At 43.9% G+C, this 16,845-nt stretch overlaps 1 protein-coding gene across 2 annotated transcripts in view; it reads right to left on the bottom strand.

Annotated features, from left to right (window-relative positions):
* Positions 1–13,273, bottom strand: part of LOC119650850 (adenylosuccinate synthetase) — a 54,446-nt gene extending 41,173 nt beyond the window's left edge. Inside the window, exon 1 of one of the 2 annotated variants that reach the window (XM_038053997.1) lies at positions 12,980–13,273. In XM_038053997.1, the coding sequence (XP_037909925.1) occupies positions 12,980–13,093 (114 nt within the window). In that variant the 5' untranslated portion in view covers positions 13,094–13,273. Of the gene's footprint in view, positions 1–6,045; positions 6,401–12,979 lie in introns of those variants that run through there. The other variant, XM_038053996.1, reaches the window with a different exon arrangement.
* Between the last annotated feature and the right edge of the window lie 3,572 nt (positions 13,274–16,845).

The raw sequence follows: 16,845 nt of genomic DNA on the forward strand, positions 1-16,845 counted from the left end.
ACATAGTTCCAAGCAATAATTTAGTCTGGACGTACCAGGAAACCTGAACAACTACAATTGAAGAAGTAGACAAAAGGCGGTAATTTTGTTTTGAAAAACTCGTGAGAACTAAAAGCCATGTTTCGTCCAGATGCCGACCTGACTGAATGAAACCTCTCATGGGTTGATAAACATGTTAGCATTGTGAGTGAAATTGGCATATTTTTCTCTTTATTCTCACAAAGGAAAGGAAACTGTTGAGGCTTATAAAAAATATGAGAGATAATCACTGTTGACTCCAGAAATACTTTTGTTTTTGCAGAAAAAAGATAAAATACTACAGTTGTGTTTTCTAAATTTGCATGAAGACGTAAGTGGCCATTGCTATCTAATTAAGCCTACCATTGAGAGCTTCCATAAATGTGATTGTGACTTTGGATTTCAGATTTTTAAATTTTTATTTAGGATATGAGGAGTTCTGGGTTTACCATCCACTTGATGATAGACCGATACAATTGGAGGATAACTTTCTCCCTGTTTCTAGTCCACAAAACCCTTGCTTTGGACTGCCAATTGTGCTTTCGTCAGGGCAGAGGAAACTCATCAGGCGCTGCCTCACCTTTGCCCTGAGCGCAGCGCGATCGATGTGGTTACGGAGTATTGTCTGCTTCCATAATATATAATTCATAAACATAAATGATGATGGGCTCTTTATATCCTAAATCAAAAATTTAAATTAGCCACGGCCGAATCTGGGCTCAATTTACTAGGCGATTTTTGCTACTTTCATAGTCGTGTCGTCTTTATAAATTGTAAATAAGGGGGCAAACGACACCCTGTAACTACTTCGGTCAAGCTGCTTCCAGGGCAAGAGTGCGACAGCATTTGATGAGTTGCCTCTGTTCTGTGCGAAACAGTAAGTCTTCTATATTTTGGATGTGAGGTTTAAATCACTATCGTGTTAACCGAGATAGAATAGGAAAAAAAATCTTTTGTGGATACCAAAAAATTGGCCTTAATTGAGGTTTTATGTGTTGTTCAGGGATTAAATTGAACTGAATTACCTAATATGTACACTCATGTAAAAGGTGTGAATTTGATATCAAAATGAGTATCTCTATAAACTAATGGCTGTTTTTTTTTTATTTGCATGAGGACTTTGGACATCGATAACTAGGGCTTGACAGCTTTGTTCTGTTCAGTAAGGTTTGGCAAGTCATCATGAATCGTTCAACGCCAGGCGAACTCTTTCAAATTGTGAAAATTAACTTTGAAAAAAAAATAAATCAGTTCGCGAAGTTCAAAGAGCACTTCGTCCATTTTACATTTTTAAGAAATATGGGAAGTTTTAAAGAACTTGGTGGCCTTTGTCCTTCAACAACGTGGAAAATGTTATCAATTTTGGCTTACGTACCTATAAAATACAACTCGTGCAAGAATTGAAGCCAAATGACCATTGTTTGCGACGTAATTTTGCTCATTGGGATGATTTGAAACTGGCCGAAGATGAGCATTTTTATCGAAGAATTTTGTTTAGTGATGAAGCCCATCTTTGCTTAAATGGCTACGTCAATGAACCAAATTGCCATTGACGAACCACCATTGCATCCATTAAAATTGACTTTTTGGTGCGGTTTCACGCTGGCGGCATCATTGGTCCCTATTTCTTTTCCAATGAGCAAGGAGATGCCTTTACGGTGAATGGTGACCGTCATAGAGCCATGCTAAGTGAATGTTCGTTTGCAACAATTGATCAGCTAAACATCGCCGACATTTGGTTCTAACAAGATCGCGCAACTTGCTATGCAGTGCGGCTAACAATGGTTTTTTTTGCAAAATCAATTTGATGCCAACTTTAATTTCCAGAGGTGTTTCTGTTAACTGACCCCTCGTTCGTGCTATTTAGCGCCGGTCGATTGCCCTTTATGGGGTTATATTAAGTCATTGGTTTATACCGACAAACTAGCAACTCTTGAAGCATTGGAAGCCACTATTCAAGCCACCATTGACGTCATACGGCCAGATTTATTGGAAAAAAAGAGAAAAATTGGACTGATCGAATGGATCATGTAGCTCGTAGCCGCGACGGGCTTATCCCGGAACCAATTACCAGATTATAATAAAAAAGAAATAATAATTCAAACAATATTTCTGTCTGGCATTATAATTTTAAGTCCTCAAGCTCTTAAAAAAAACCCCCATTATTTCGATCAAAAAGTTCCTGAAATTGATGCAGAAAATTTGAAAAACAACCTTTTTTATCAAAAACAACATTGTCCCTTTGAAAATAGCCCCCATCGACTGCAACGCATTTATGCTAGCGCTTCGTCCATTCTTTGAAATATTTCATATGCACTGGTTTTTGTGATTCGATTGAACAGAAAGCAATCTCAGAGAACAATATCGACAAAATTGAGTGGTTGTCAGATGGCATCCGTTGCGCATTTGGTGAATGCATGGATACAGTTTTTCCTTCGGTTAAAAATTCATAATGTACAACGCCATTATAATTGACAGAAACCGACTGAAACCGCGTCCTTTTTTTTTTTGGTCTCGATTCATTCGTAGCACGACAATCGCCCGCCTGATATCTGGATTACGTCCCACATCTCAAATATAATATATAAAATTTAATACAAACCCGTTGTGGTAAATTTAATTTCGCTTTGGAATTTAAGGAAAAAGGAAACACGCAATACAAACAGATATAAAGGACGCAACGTCACTTTAACATCTGATGTTCTGTCATGTTAAAGTTTGGAGGGAATGTCAGTAATAGATGTGAAAGCAGGGCTTAAACCGTGATTAACAATGACTCCAGAAGGCACATAGCGAGCCCTTATAAATTCGGCCTAATGCTTGAAGTAATTTAGGCCATTTCGAATCTGTAAACTCGTCATTGAAAAAAACCTCACCAACCATCCCCAAAACCATGGAAGCCAAATGTGGAAATGTTACCCAGGAATACCGTCGTTTCGTTTTTGAACTTGCTGCAGGTAGTTGATCACGCACAGAATTTCCAGCATTCTTGCGTGACGATTGCATAAGTCTTTTAGGGATATCGAATTGGCGGACCTCGGCGCAAAACCGGGATGTCTGGAGTTCCTTATTAAGGCAGGCCTAGACCGGATACCGATTGTTGCGCCCTTGATGATGATGATGATAAATCTTTGCAACCTCGGACTATAGAAGTATTTTGACTGATACTAAAATATCGAATTCCGGTACAGATCTCAAAATTGTGAGACCAGAGCTTTACAAAGCCGATTTACCATCCTCTTCGTGAAGATTGTCACTTGACACCCAAACAGGACTGTCTCATTCATACGACCAAATTTACCCATCACCTTCTGGCAATTCCAAATCTGACTTGATATATAGTGTAAGGGGCGATGTTAACGCCAGCGATAGTTAGAGCAAACCCACAGTTAGAACACTCCACGGGTCTGCTACCAATAGAATAATCAATAATTCATAATTTTGTAACGTATTTGTTAACATACGATTAGTGAATGGCTAAAATGAAGGAGTATGTCTTCTGAGGTCTCTGAAAATGACACTTACTTTTTACTACGGAATTCTCACGTTTGGTTTCTAGCCAACACCGATCATCAAAGTCAGCCCGTGGTGTTCGCGAAGAATAGCAGTTCCCCTCACCTGGTCTCTGATTTTAGTTCTTTTTGAAAAGTTACCCAGGAATCGTTTGCCTGCTGACCTCAGCATGGTTCCAATTAGAGCTAGGCCACCGTAAAGGATTGCCTGTATGCTTCTTGAATGTACCTGGTTCCAAAAGGTCTCGTGACCACATTTCGCCGTAGGATCTTCCGTAAGTTAGCGCAGGTAAGGAGTCTTCGCCATCGGGAGTAAGCGGCTGCCAAATAGTTTGAACAGATTCCACACAACAAAATCGCAAGCAAAACGCTGACAACGCCCAGCAGGGCCTTCCCTGGCTAACCCATCGGCCTTTTCATTCCCCTCTATGTTCCTATTAGTGGGAACCAAGAGGAAGATGAACATGTCGCTCAGACTCCCTTATTGTACAAACTCGCAGCATTTCACTCTGTATTACCCCAAAATTTCTCTAGAATTAGTTCACTGGAAATGCCTGGAGTTCATGGAGTCTGACAGTACTGCACGATACAGTTTATTTAATATGAAGTTTCGTGGGGAGCAGGTGTAGGTGTATACAAAAGGCATCTCCCGGGCAGCCACAATAGCACCTGCACATGTGGTCCTTGCCTTGGAAGTAAATACCATTAGCTCCGGTTTGGTTGCATTTATGGCGAGTCCCACAGGCAACGCTTTCCGCCCCTTTCAGCCCCTATGAAATCGCCGATAACGAAAGGAAACTTCCCTAACACCAATATCACGAAGTCGTCGACATGCGCCGCCACCTTTATCTCGCTCCTGTCCAGTATCCTTTGCAGCACTACCAATCAGAGCGCCAGAGTAATGACACCATCCTGAGGCGCCATCTTCTCTCAGCTCTAGCCAAGTGGCTACCTCCTAGATCAGATTGGATTATCTTAGTTCTTGAAACAAATACTAACCAATGCGCAAGATCTCCTTAAACCCTTGTCTAGTTAGAACCCCGCCTTGGAGGTATATAGGTTAAGATTTGGACAGGAGTGATCTCTCCATGTGGATGTTCGGGACGCGCTTTAGAATTTCGATTTGAAAACCGCGCGCGAATCTAGGAGTTCGGAATTCAACTCTGACAAAAGCTATATAAAAGGGAAAGGTTCGCATAAGACTTCGGATGTGACGGACAGGCTGTTCCCTCTTCATTACATACGAAATGAGTAATTGAGTAATGCATTTTGAATATAAAAGATTAACGCAAATGGGAAGAGTGCATCAGACTAGTAGGTCTTGGTTTATTTTCTCCAAATACAGAGCTAGATGGCCAATGAGAGGGCAAACAGGCATTCCAAATACACTTCTGATTGGTTTTGTTGAAAGCCTTCTCGAAATCGATAAAGAGCACGCGAAGCAGGCCTAAACTCGCATACTGTTCCACAATGATCAGAAGATTTTTCATGTGATTGGAAACCGGCCTAACCCCCTGTCAACCAGACCTTCAGAAGTGTCCTTTGATGCTGTCCAGAATTACTTTATCTATTAGCGAAGCGATACGCTGACAGGTAATGTGGTCACCATTGTCCTCGTCTGGGATTATTAGTCTTATTTGACTCACACCATACAAATATTCACCATTATTTTTACTGAAAGTACTTTAGCGTTGCAGGACATTGGAAAACTCTTCAATCTAAGAACAGCTTCCGATCTCAAGCTAAAATCAGTTGTGACCACTCCTTTTATTCGTCAGTTCTCGACACTTCCCATTCTATGGCTTCTTGGCAGCATCAATTTTGCGCACTACAATAAAATCTCATTTTTAGAAATCACAGCAATGACTAAACATTTTATTACTTAATTAGAATTCGAACATTAGACCTCAAACTTCAATTGTGCCGAGTAACAACACGCAGAGTTGTACTGAGCAGACACGACTCAACACCTTATTACTACGAAGAGCGATGAGTTAGCGTTCAAGGCTTGCTAATGAACGCGTGCTGTACAAAGTTGTTTTCCACCTTATTTGCGGGTGGATCGATTTGCTTTCTTCGCCCAATTTCCGTCTTTTCAACGCTTTTCCAGGCAGCCTTTGGGCATGTCGACGTCTCGAGTGTTTGCACACACGGTCCCGGGGAGCAACTCGACCCGTTGACAGCGAGCAGCAGCAAAAACTGGCCGTTTCTGCTGTAGCCTTGAAATTATCAGAACACACTTTTGAAATATTCACATGTGCACATGTGACTGGCAATTAACTTTTCAGTTACGACTGATTACGGGAAGTGAAGATTGAGCGCAATTCAGATAAGGCGCGACAGTAAATGAATACATTTTGAGTGGAGGGAGTTACATCACGGGCGTTACAATGATTCGACAGTTCAGACTTTTTTCCGAGTGGAATCTAGGAAGCATAAAAGCTGGGGAAGCACCGGAGCGGAGCAGAAAGACATTTCAATGGGGAAATCAAAAGTAATTTGCCTTGTGACTTACTTGGCATCGGCACACAACATCCGCCGCGGTTGCCAGCATGTCCACGACCTTTCCTTTACCCTCGTCACCCCATTGAGCGCCTAAAACTACTGTCACCTTCGAGTTGTACATATTGCGGCGATGTTCACTCAACGAATTCACCGAGTTCCCGTTAACAAGGGGAGCCGACATTTTCGCAAATCACTGATTCTAAGTACGATTCACGCGAAACGCTCGAAACCTTTGACCTGACGGGCGGAAAACTGCAACTCTTCAATCGCGACTCGGTTGCAAAAACTGCACACCTTTGAGTATCTCGCAGCGATGGCGGCAAAACCACACCACGACCGGACAATTACGAGAAGACTGACGAAAGGTTTCGGATCAGATGACAAACGTCAGTTCGCGTTTCACATGCGCACGGACCGTTCCGTTCCCGTCTGATAAGAACGTGCGGAACGGAAGAGAGAGAATGGAAAGTGAGAGTAATGTTGTGGGCGCGTGTTTTGTGTATTGTATGGCATCACTTTTCGTAGCGGTGCTGTTGCAGTTGGGGAGTTGTTACTAGAAAACTTTATCGAAGATGTTCAGTTCTTACGTTGCAAATTGCCGCATTAAAGAGACCAGTAATCATTTGGGGATTCGATATAAATATTGAAGTGAGTAATTCATCCCCGATATATAAAAAAATTAACACAGCCCAGCCCCATAGTTTGGCTATGACAAAAAAGCGAGGATCTACAATCCTATATTTCCCTAAAAACTTATCAGGTTAGGTTTATATCCAAACCTAAGCACTGAAGAAGACGACAAATATCAAATTATGTATATTTGCCTTTTAATAAATAATTTTAGTAAAGGAAAGGAAACGATTTTTGGGTTTTCTGTTATATGCAGATCTGCCTATGAGAACACTATCTGAAATACTACAATAAACAAATCGAAAACCCAAGGCTCAATGCTTCAGATGCGAAATGTTTTGAGGATTTCTTATTCAGGAATATTTGGGTACACGACAGTTCCATATGAGCATACATAGATCCTAGTGTATATGCATTTAGTATGTAAAATTATTATACAAAGACTGTTCCGTTCGAAACGTCTCACCATAGGGTCAAAGCTTTTACTGTACAAGACTATGATCTTGCCAGTCCTTATGTATTCCTCGGAGACCTGGGTTCTTAGCAAGAAGAATTGCGAACTCTTGGCCGCGTTCGAGAGAAGAATCCTCCGAAGAATTTTTGGCCCCCTACATGAGGATAGACGATTTCGTAGCCTACACAACGACGAAATCTATGAGCGATACCATGACCGTCAGGGTCACTTAATCCGTATGGATGAGGATGATCCCACCCGGAAAGTCTATAAGGGCAATATCTATGGTAGAAAAAGAAGGCGAGGCAGACCTTGCCTAAGATGGAGGGATGGCGTAGGTCAGGACGCCAGACAGCTTTTAGGGATATCGAATTGGTGGACCTCGGCGCAAAACCGGGATGTCTGGAGTTCTTTATTAAGGCAGGCCTAGACCGGACACCGGTTGTTGCGCCGTTGATGATGATGATGAATGCATTATCTTTATCTTTTGCATCTGTTCAACGTTTTTTTGTTTTTCCCACTCATTTTTGCTTTTATGATTTTCTTTCGAATACTTTATAGGTATTCGAATACTGTTCATGAGTTGGCCGTGGTCATTCTTTGGGATATGAGGGATCCTAAGTCCGCATCCACTTGATGTCGGACCGGACCAGATGGAGAGTAACTTACTCCTACGTTTTTTGGTTCACGGACTCCGGGCATATAACCCAAGCATTCAAAAAGAGGGACTAACAGTTTCGTCCAGGGCAGCGTTTAGCTTAGGCTCAAACTACTAGCGGTTTAACTTGGATATAATTCGCACCTTCGTCGTGTTTTTGTGATTATATAAAGGAGCATTTTCCATCTGTTGCCACTTTCGGTTACGCTGCTCCCGGGGTAGAGGTGAGGCAGCATCTGATGAGTTGCCTCTGCCCTGGACGAAATCGTTACTCCCTGTTTTTAGACGTAGTCAATTCCTCGCAATTTGAACATCGCGGAAACGACGAGCAAGAGTCAAATCCCAATCATCAGTGACCTTTACCCAGTGGCTTACGATACAAGGAGTGATGTCCCCGAGGTGCCCGAGTAAGTAATTTTGACTTCCTAGCTGGCAGTATACTTGCGTCCTAGGTAGTAGCCTTGAGAAAGCCTCTCGATGAAGAGCGAACCGCGAAGGACCGGCACATGTCGGGACACACTGGGAGTCCCCGGAGCCGAGGAGGTGACGTGAACCTAGCTCTGCCAAGGTGGCGCAGCTAACGGTGCGGGGACGGTAACTCCAATACCCTGCAGTGTCCCTGTTCCGGAAAAAAGCCCAGTCAGAATTGCTATTCCTGAGCAGGTGGATTCCGACACGAACCGGGTAGAAGTGCCGTCAACCGTCCTAGCTAGTGCCGAAGAGGAAATGCGCGGCAGTGGTGAAGCGTATGTAGTCGGCAACGTTCCTCCAGAGGAACGTCAGCAAAGGCGTCAAAAACGGACTGATGGAACTGGAGAAACTACTGGACCGCATTTCCTTCTACAGACGAACTTGGAAAGCAGCGGAAAACGCTTAGAAAGCAAAAATAGCCGCACTTCCCGCTGAGAACACTGCTAGCGCCAAACGGCTTGCAGATAGCCCACTGCAAGGCGAACTGGGGAAAAAGCGGAAAGAGGACGACATGCCTGAAGAATACTTTATCAAAGTAGTTTCCCGGACCCAAAAAAATAAGGGGAAGAAGGACGTCTGTCCAAAGACAAGGAGGCGACAAACCAAAAGTCAGTAGCAGAAAAGACGCGATAACGAAAAAGAACTAGACCGTCGGCTCTGCTCATTAAGCCGATGGAAGACAGATATTTGCGAAAGTCCTTAGTAAAATCCGTTACAGGATTAAACCCGACGATAACGGAGCACAAGTCCTCGTCGAACTAGACCCGAAGACTACCAAGAGTACTTTCTGCAAAGCGTTTAAGGGGTTATTGCTAGCGCAGTTCACTGCGGAGGTAAAGTCTGATCTAGTTCTAATCAGCGAGCAATACCGGAAGAGGAACCCGACTTCATGGCATCTCAACTTATCGGGTATCGCTGCCATCCGGGTTCGGGATGAAGTTCGACTTCGCGTTCTTGACCGAGGGAATGGGTTTGTTTGGACTCGCGGTTTAGGGATATCGTTTATCTGACTTTCGGCCTAATACTTTGGAGAACGACGTTTTAGGCACGGAGGGGCGAATCCTAGTAGGCGGTGATTTGATGCTAGTGCCTTTGAATGGGGCATGCCTCAATCAAACCCCAGAGGGAAACGGATCCTGGAAATGGCGACGATAACCGGGCTCGTAGTTTTAAACACCGGATCCACGCCAACGTGACCACGCCCAAGGTGCGAAGGAAGCATCCCTGACATCACTTTTGCGTCGGAATCTCTGGCAACGCCGGTAAACGGGTGACGAGTCCTGAAAGACTTCTCGACAAGCGATTCCCAATACATCGCGTTCGACAACAACCCGGCGCTCCCCCCGCGTGTGACCCTCGTCAACAAGGTAAATGATGATCCGTGGAGACTTAGTTATGAGCTTGTCACCCGGAAAATCGGGGTTCTGCGGAAGCCCTGCATACTAAGTACCGACCAAATGAACCGCATTGTACGGGGATTATTCCCAAGACATCCCGTACGGGTTAACAGCAATAGCGCGGAAATCGTGGAGGATTCCCCTTTTCACAATGAGAGAGCTCGGAGAATCAGTTCTCACCATGAAAAACAAGAAGGCACCAGGTTCTGCTCATATCCCAATAGAAGTTTACAAACTATCGAGGCGTTCAACGCTTGCTTGAAGGAGCGCATTTTTCCTTGTTACTGGAAAGTAGCGAGGCTCGCGCCGATCAGCAAAAAAAAAACGAGACCCGCTGCTGCCGTCTGCATTCCGACCGCTGTGTATGGTTGATAAGGCCGGGAAAGTGCTCGAAAAGCTTATCAGGAGTGAAAGTGAGTGAGAATGACTGCTCATGGTTTCAGCCTTGCACTGGAAAAAACCAAAGTAATTATCTTGACCAAATCAAATCAGAGCAGCAGCGGACAGGGCTAAACACACATTTTTCTCTGGTAAAAGGCGGAACGGCTTTCGTTAGCCGCTTTTTACAGACACAGGGGAGCTCTCCCCAGACAACATTGTCAGAGAGATGCTGAGGAACGCTGACAGCTGAAGTCGAGCTACGCATTATGTTTGAACTCTTATTGCAAAGAAGATTGAACTCGACCGGCGGAGGGACCGGATGCCAAGGGGTTCCCAGAACAAACAACTCCCTCCCTTCCCTCCCGTTGGTAAAATTACCATACACGATTAGTATTTCATCAGTTTGCCATAAGTCAATGCGTCAAAAATGGACCAAACCATTTTTGTTGCATGTACCCATTCGGAAGTCATGTTTCGATTAACGACACAATCACAACTGCACTACACTCAACTTATCACCAGTCGAGCCAACTGGCAGATTTTATTTAAACATTTAAATTTTCAAACACTGCCATAAAAAAAATTCCAAATGATCATCATCATCATCATCAACGGTCTAGGCCTGCCCTTATAAGGAACTCCAGACATATCGATTTCGCGCCAAGGTACACCAATTCGATATCCCTAAAAGCTGTCTGGCGTCCTGACCTACCCTATCAATTTCTCCGGGACCAGGTTAAAGAGGACGCCTGATAGGGCATCCCCTTGTTGATGTTGAATGGTCTCGAGAGTGATCTTGCTGCTTTTGTCGGGCCTCGTACATTAGTCAAGGTCAGCCTAGTCAGTCTTATCAATTTCGTCGGGATACCGAATTCTCTCATGACCGTGTACAGTTTTACCCTGGCTATGTTGTCATATGCGACCTTGGAAGTCGATGAAAAGATGGTGCAACTGATGGCCACATTCCAGCAGTTTTTCCATTTCTTGACGAAGAGAGAAAATCTGATCTGTTGCTGATTTGCCTGGAGTGAAGCCTCTTTGGTATGGGCCAATGATGGGCTATCCGACCTAGCAAGATAGCGGAGAATATCTTATAGATGGTACTCGACAATGTGATACCTCCATAATTGCTGTACTGCGTGATATCTTCCCTTTTATGTATGGGACAAATAATGGCTCGTTGCCAGTCGTCAGCCATTGATTCGCTGTCCCACAGCTTAACCATAACTTGACGGACCGGTTTTTAAGTGGATGGATTACACGGACTGTTTCTTGCATGCTTGGTAGTGGCAGCATTTTTCCGTCGTCTTCAGTTCACCGGACCTCCAACTAGCCGATATTTTGGTTGTTGAGCATTTCATCAAAATACTCAATCCATCGCTCGAATACGTCCATTCTGTCCGAAATCACATTTTCTTTCCTCTTTGTCTCGGCAGGATGAGCATCAAGGTGTATAAGGCTTCATCTGACTGACTTGTTGGTAAAACTTTCAAGGCTGGTGTGGTTGCCCCCTGCACTTTTCAAGTTCACAGATCCGTTGGTACTCCCAGGCTTCCTTTTTCCGCTAATGCGGCTTATATTTCTAAATTTTTTTTCAAAGCCGATAACATGGGGTTTCATTTTTTGGCTGACTAGGAAACCTAATCCGAGCACATGATTTATTAGATGGCCTCTATATGGTGTAGTGGCTCTTCTCCAAGAAACCGGTCCCTGGCCAGCGCATCTCTTGCAATGTTGTTACACCAGGCTTATATTGGAATAGGGTATCGGCTAGCTGCTGAGCAGCATTGAATTTGCACAGGGAGTGCACGTTCCACCAGAAAATGCGTAAATCGTTGTTCCGTTTTCGTTGCCGGGTTCGTCGTTGTAAAATTCATCCTGTCCGAGGAAGGAGGCTTCGAAACTCCCAGCGACCATCACGTGTTTATATCCTCAATATCCCACCTAAATATTTTATTGAAAATAACATTCTGAAGAAATGATTAGAACACACTCTGGTTCTACTCATGCATCGGGAAGTGTACCTACAAACACAATCACATTAGCGATAATTCAACGCAATCTGTCTCGCAGAGTGGAAGAACCCCGGAAGAATACTAATTCGTGGTACATTGTAGGGTTGTGACATTCCGTAGTTAACACCACAAACGTCCTTCAGAATGATAACCTTTCATTCACTATCAATCAGAAACTTTTAAATTTCGCAATCACGTCTATCATTAACGCGTTTATAATCTACGTCACAGCTGGTGAAATGTAGGTACATTTTTTGGCTAGAATTTAAACCGTCGTCGTTTCTACCCACTCTCATCAGTAACTGAGTCACGTATGCATTCTGCCGCTTCTTTTGATGGCGCAAATCGGTTGATTGACATTGTTTGCATATTCCTTTTTGGCTATGTGAAGCCTTTTGAATGCAACTTCAGATACTCTATGTATCTGTATCTGAGATAAGATCCCCAAAAAGTGTCTGACGATATAATTTGATATGCGTCACAAGCGAAATTAAAGATAGAGCCGAGATTTTATCTAAATGTTGAAATAACAATTTAAATGAAATACCATTAAATGAAAATGGAAAATTTTGCCGATAACGAGGCGGATGCTTTGAAGGCTGATTTTTTTTCTTCTTTTATAATTTTGGCTTTACTACAACAGGTTTTTCAACTAATCACTAAACTGAAGGGGAGAAAGGTAAAACTCTTATTATGTAAAACTCTGAGGTTCCGCTTGGTGGAGTTATAGAACTCAGGAATATACATATCGTAAATTGTCCATCACCCTATGTCAATAGTACATACGAAGCAACGCCCACTAAACTAACTCATTTCTAAAGCAAACTATTCCCTGTTGCTTCTGAATTAATCGATATTGCACACAACAGGAACTTCATTCATCATTAATTTTAAATCAAACAGAACTAATGCAAAAATAAATCATTTAAACAACTTACCTGGCATCGGCAAACAATATCAACATCGTGCGAGAGCAAATCTACCACTTTCCCCTTGCCCTCGTCCCCCCATTGGGCTCCCAACACAACATCCACGTTTTTCGTTTTGTACATATTTCACGCGATTACGCACCGTCTAAAGTTCAACGAGAACCTGGAATTATCGAATTTCACAATGGCACTTGGAAGTGAAGACACTCAAAAAGCCAACCGGGGATTCAACGTCGCCTTATAAAGGTTTTTGGACGCGCCGAGCCAACAAACGTCAACAAGCACGTGTTGATAAGAAGTAAAATGTAGTTTAGAATCCAAAGGGGAATTGGAAAAAGGGTAACATGCATGGGGCTGCTGGGGCTTGGGGAAAGTATTAGGTTACAGCGGTTGGGGGAATGGCGCCAAAAAATGTTGAAAAATGTTAAAGTCAAGGTGGGGCTGAATCGTTACTGGTTTTGAAAGTGACAATGTCTTATCGGATTGAAACTCGGTTACACACGATTCAAGCACTAATGACTGAGCGCTGTGTGTCCTGGTGCACTAGGATTCCGATGCCATGGCAAAGCTCGAAAAGCACATCGTAGTGTGCCTTTGTGATAAAAATAACTTTGCGATCATGCGGCAGCTGGACAAAATCATGATTAATGATTATTTACATGATTCCGACTAAAATTTCATTTTTTTTTATTTGATTGTAATCGTAATCGAGTTTTCTTGATTAAGGTTGTAATCATGTAACGATATAATGTTGGAAGTTCGTTTACAAACTCTCTTTTAAGATTGCGTCCGTTTAAATTACAAATATTGTAAAAAGAATTTTCTTCAAGATGTTGATATTATTTTGCGTCCTACAAAATAGGTGGGTAGGTAGGTGTCATTGGCCGGGTTGATGCTACAAACTCATAAATCCGTGACTGATGCCGTAAGAGCCTATTACCATGCAACTAGAGATCTCTCTGGAGTCCTCAAAGAATGGTTCACCTAGTGTACGTGGTTTTGCTTTAGCTAGAGGATCCGATCCTCTTGGCCGCGTTCGAGAGAAGAATCCTCCGAAGAATTTTTGGCCCCCTACATGAGGACGGACGATTCCGTAGCCTACACAATGACGAAATCTATGAGCGATACCATAATCGTCCGGTTGTGGATAAAATCCGGCTCAATAGGTTACGGTGGGCGAGTCACTTAATCCGTATGGATGAAGACGATCCCACCCGGAAAGTCTATAAGCGCAATATCTATGGTAGAAAAAGAAGACGAGGCAGGCCCTGCCTAAGATGGAGCGATGACGTAGGTCAGGACGCCAGACAGCTTTTAGGGATATCGAATTGATAGACCTCTTTGCAAAACCGGGATGTCTGGAGTTCCTTATTAAGGCAGGCCTAGACCAGATACCAGTTGTTGCGCCGTTGATGATGATGATGAGTGGATGCGATCAGAACTAGGCCAGCTAGCTGAAAAAATTGAGTAAAATTATTGAAAGAAAAAGTTTCCAGTTTAACTATAACTAGATTTATTGTGTTTTTTGTTAAGAATTGCAGACACGTGTTTCGGACATAACATGTGTCCTTTTTCAGTGCTAGTTTTGTACTAATTTATTTCATTTCATTTTGAATTGGTTTTCGAGCTATTTCTACTCTCGTCGCTGTTTGATGACATGTCTCGGACAACGCCGCTCATTCGATTTTTCTTAGTACACATTCGTTACTCCCCCCTCAGACATCACCTAGTCGTGGTGGGGAAGCTTTACTAAGGGTGTCCAAAATATGAATATGGAAACGAAGGATTTGAACTCTCCAAGCGGTAAGAAGTCACAGAATTTAGATCCATCCGCGACCATGAGCAATAATGTCGCGGCCGAAGCGCGGATTTTGGAGGCCTCACCACATTCATACCCCCCTATAGATAAATCTGTGAAAGGCATGCTTTTGGACTCAGTGGAAAGCTTGCATTTAGTGTCTACGGCGAAGTTAGCCAGAAAGCAAACGGAAGAGGAAGGCTCGGCAGAAGAGGGCTTCGGCCACTAAGGAGGGGGGAACCTCAGAACCTTCTCCTTCACCCTTACCGGGAAGAGCGAAAGAAAGGGAAGCTGGTGACGTGGAAACTATTGGTTTAACGCCGATATATAGCTCTAAGCGGCTCGGACACCGTGAACCTGGAAAGGCCCCAAGCCGGCGGCAGAAGATGAAGCACCTTGGAAATGAGGACATGGACGTGGCTGTACCACGGTACGGTAAAGTCCAGAGAAATCGGACGCAAGGAAACGGAATCTCCGGCGGAAGGTGGGGATAAACTAGAAACCCCGGTGAGATCCACACTAGACGCAGCAGACTCTTCTGTCAGCGGTAATGCGTGCAAGAAACGTAAGACCAACACATTTGCTGTGGCCAACGCTTTATTGTGCTCCGCACCAGGCATTACATCCACGGGGATTAGGACCGGTGTGCCGGGAGGTGATCAAATCAGCGAGAGAGATCTTAATGAAGCTGGTCCCTTCCATAGGAATACGGACACGACGGTGGGGAGGAAAAGGACGTATGCGCAAGCTGCAGCTCCAGTTCTGACTGCTGCCCTGGGAGATTTCTCCAAGGATGGCAAAATGTCAGAGGGACAATTTACAATCCTCCGGGAATGCCTGTGGAAAAAAATGCCGGAGCCTGGAACGAAGCCACGATTTAACAATCAAGGCCTCCGCGATGGGGTTCTCCATTTGGAGTGCACTGACGAGGCTGTCTTAAAGTGGCTCCAGCGGGCAATCCCGGCTTTGAGTTCCAACCGTCGGCCCAAGTTCACTATTGCGAACACTGTGCTACGCAGGACAGAACATGTCAGATGCTAGTTACCGGGCCCTCGAAGGAAGGCAGAGGACATCACTCGCATGCTGGGTGAACAGAACCCGGGCGTGGACTTTGGACACTGGAGGGTAAAGTTCATGAATGGCAGGAAGGACAAATCTACAAACGTGAAGGGTTTCAACTTTGTATTCGAACTGGACCAAAAGGGTCTGAATGTGCTCAAGGGAAGTCACCATATGGTGCTCCACTTTTTCTTAGATAGACTGAAATTCAGTTATATATATAAACTGTAGAGCATCATCTCCATTTTGAGAGCAATGAACAATGATGGTCTTCGACTCACATAATATAAAGCAAATTGCAGCATCTTCAATGCGCTCTTCCACAATGGAGCTGAGCGCGGAGGATAGTGCATACAGGGGCGGAACTCCCGTATGGGGGTTCGCACTGGTGAAGGGACTACAGAGTGAATCCTACCTGCTATTCTCCTACACCTCCCAAGGAACAGGCGGAACAAAGGGAAGCTAGAGACGTGAACGGAACTGACTTGATGCCAGCTCGAGTGCTTGAATCTATGCAAACCGGACACCGCAAACCAGTCAAGATGCTAAGTGGAAAACAGACAGATGCTCTGCGGGATAAGATGAAATTTTTTTATGGATGAAGTCATGGAAACTGAGGTACCTCCAAGTGCGGCTTTTCTCAGAAAAATCAAACACGAGGGGATCTCTGGCGGAACGGTGTGGGGGAAACGCGGACTGCGGCATACGCTTCTCACTGTTTTCCATAACACATTAAACTAAGTTTATGTCGAAAAACATAAAAATTGGTCAAATCAACCGACAGCATGCCAAAGCCTCCTCCTGTCTGTTGGCAGCGAGACTGACAAAGCTGCGGGACTTCCCCTACATCTTTCTGGTGCAAGAGCCATGGGTTCGTTTTAACAGAATCTGTGGCATTGGATCAGTAAAGGGAGCTGGGATCTTCTACGATGAAAGATCCATAAGGCCGAGTGGGAGGTTTGTGAATTTCTGCAGCTTCCATCGACTCTTTATTGGTGGGAAATGATTGACGCACGAA

This window comes from Hermetia illucens, chromosome 3 (assembly GCF_905115235.1).
Source record: "Hermetia illucens chromosome 3, iHerIll2.2.curated.20191125, whole genome shotgun sequence".
NCBI lineage: Eukaryota > Metazoa > Arthropoda > Insecta > Diptera > Stratiomyidae > Hermetia > Hermetia illucens.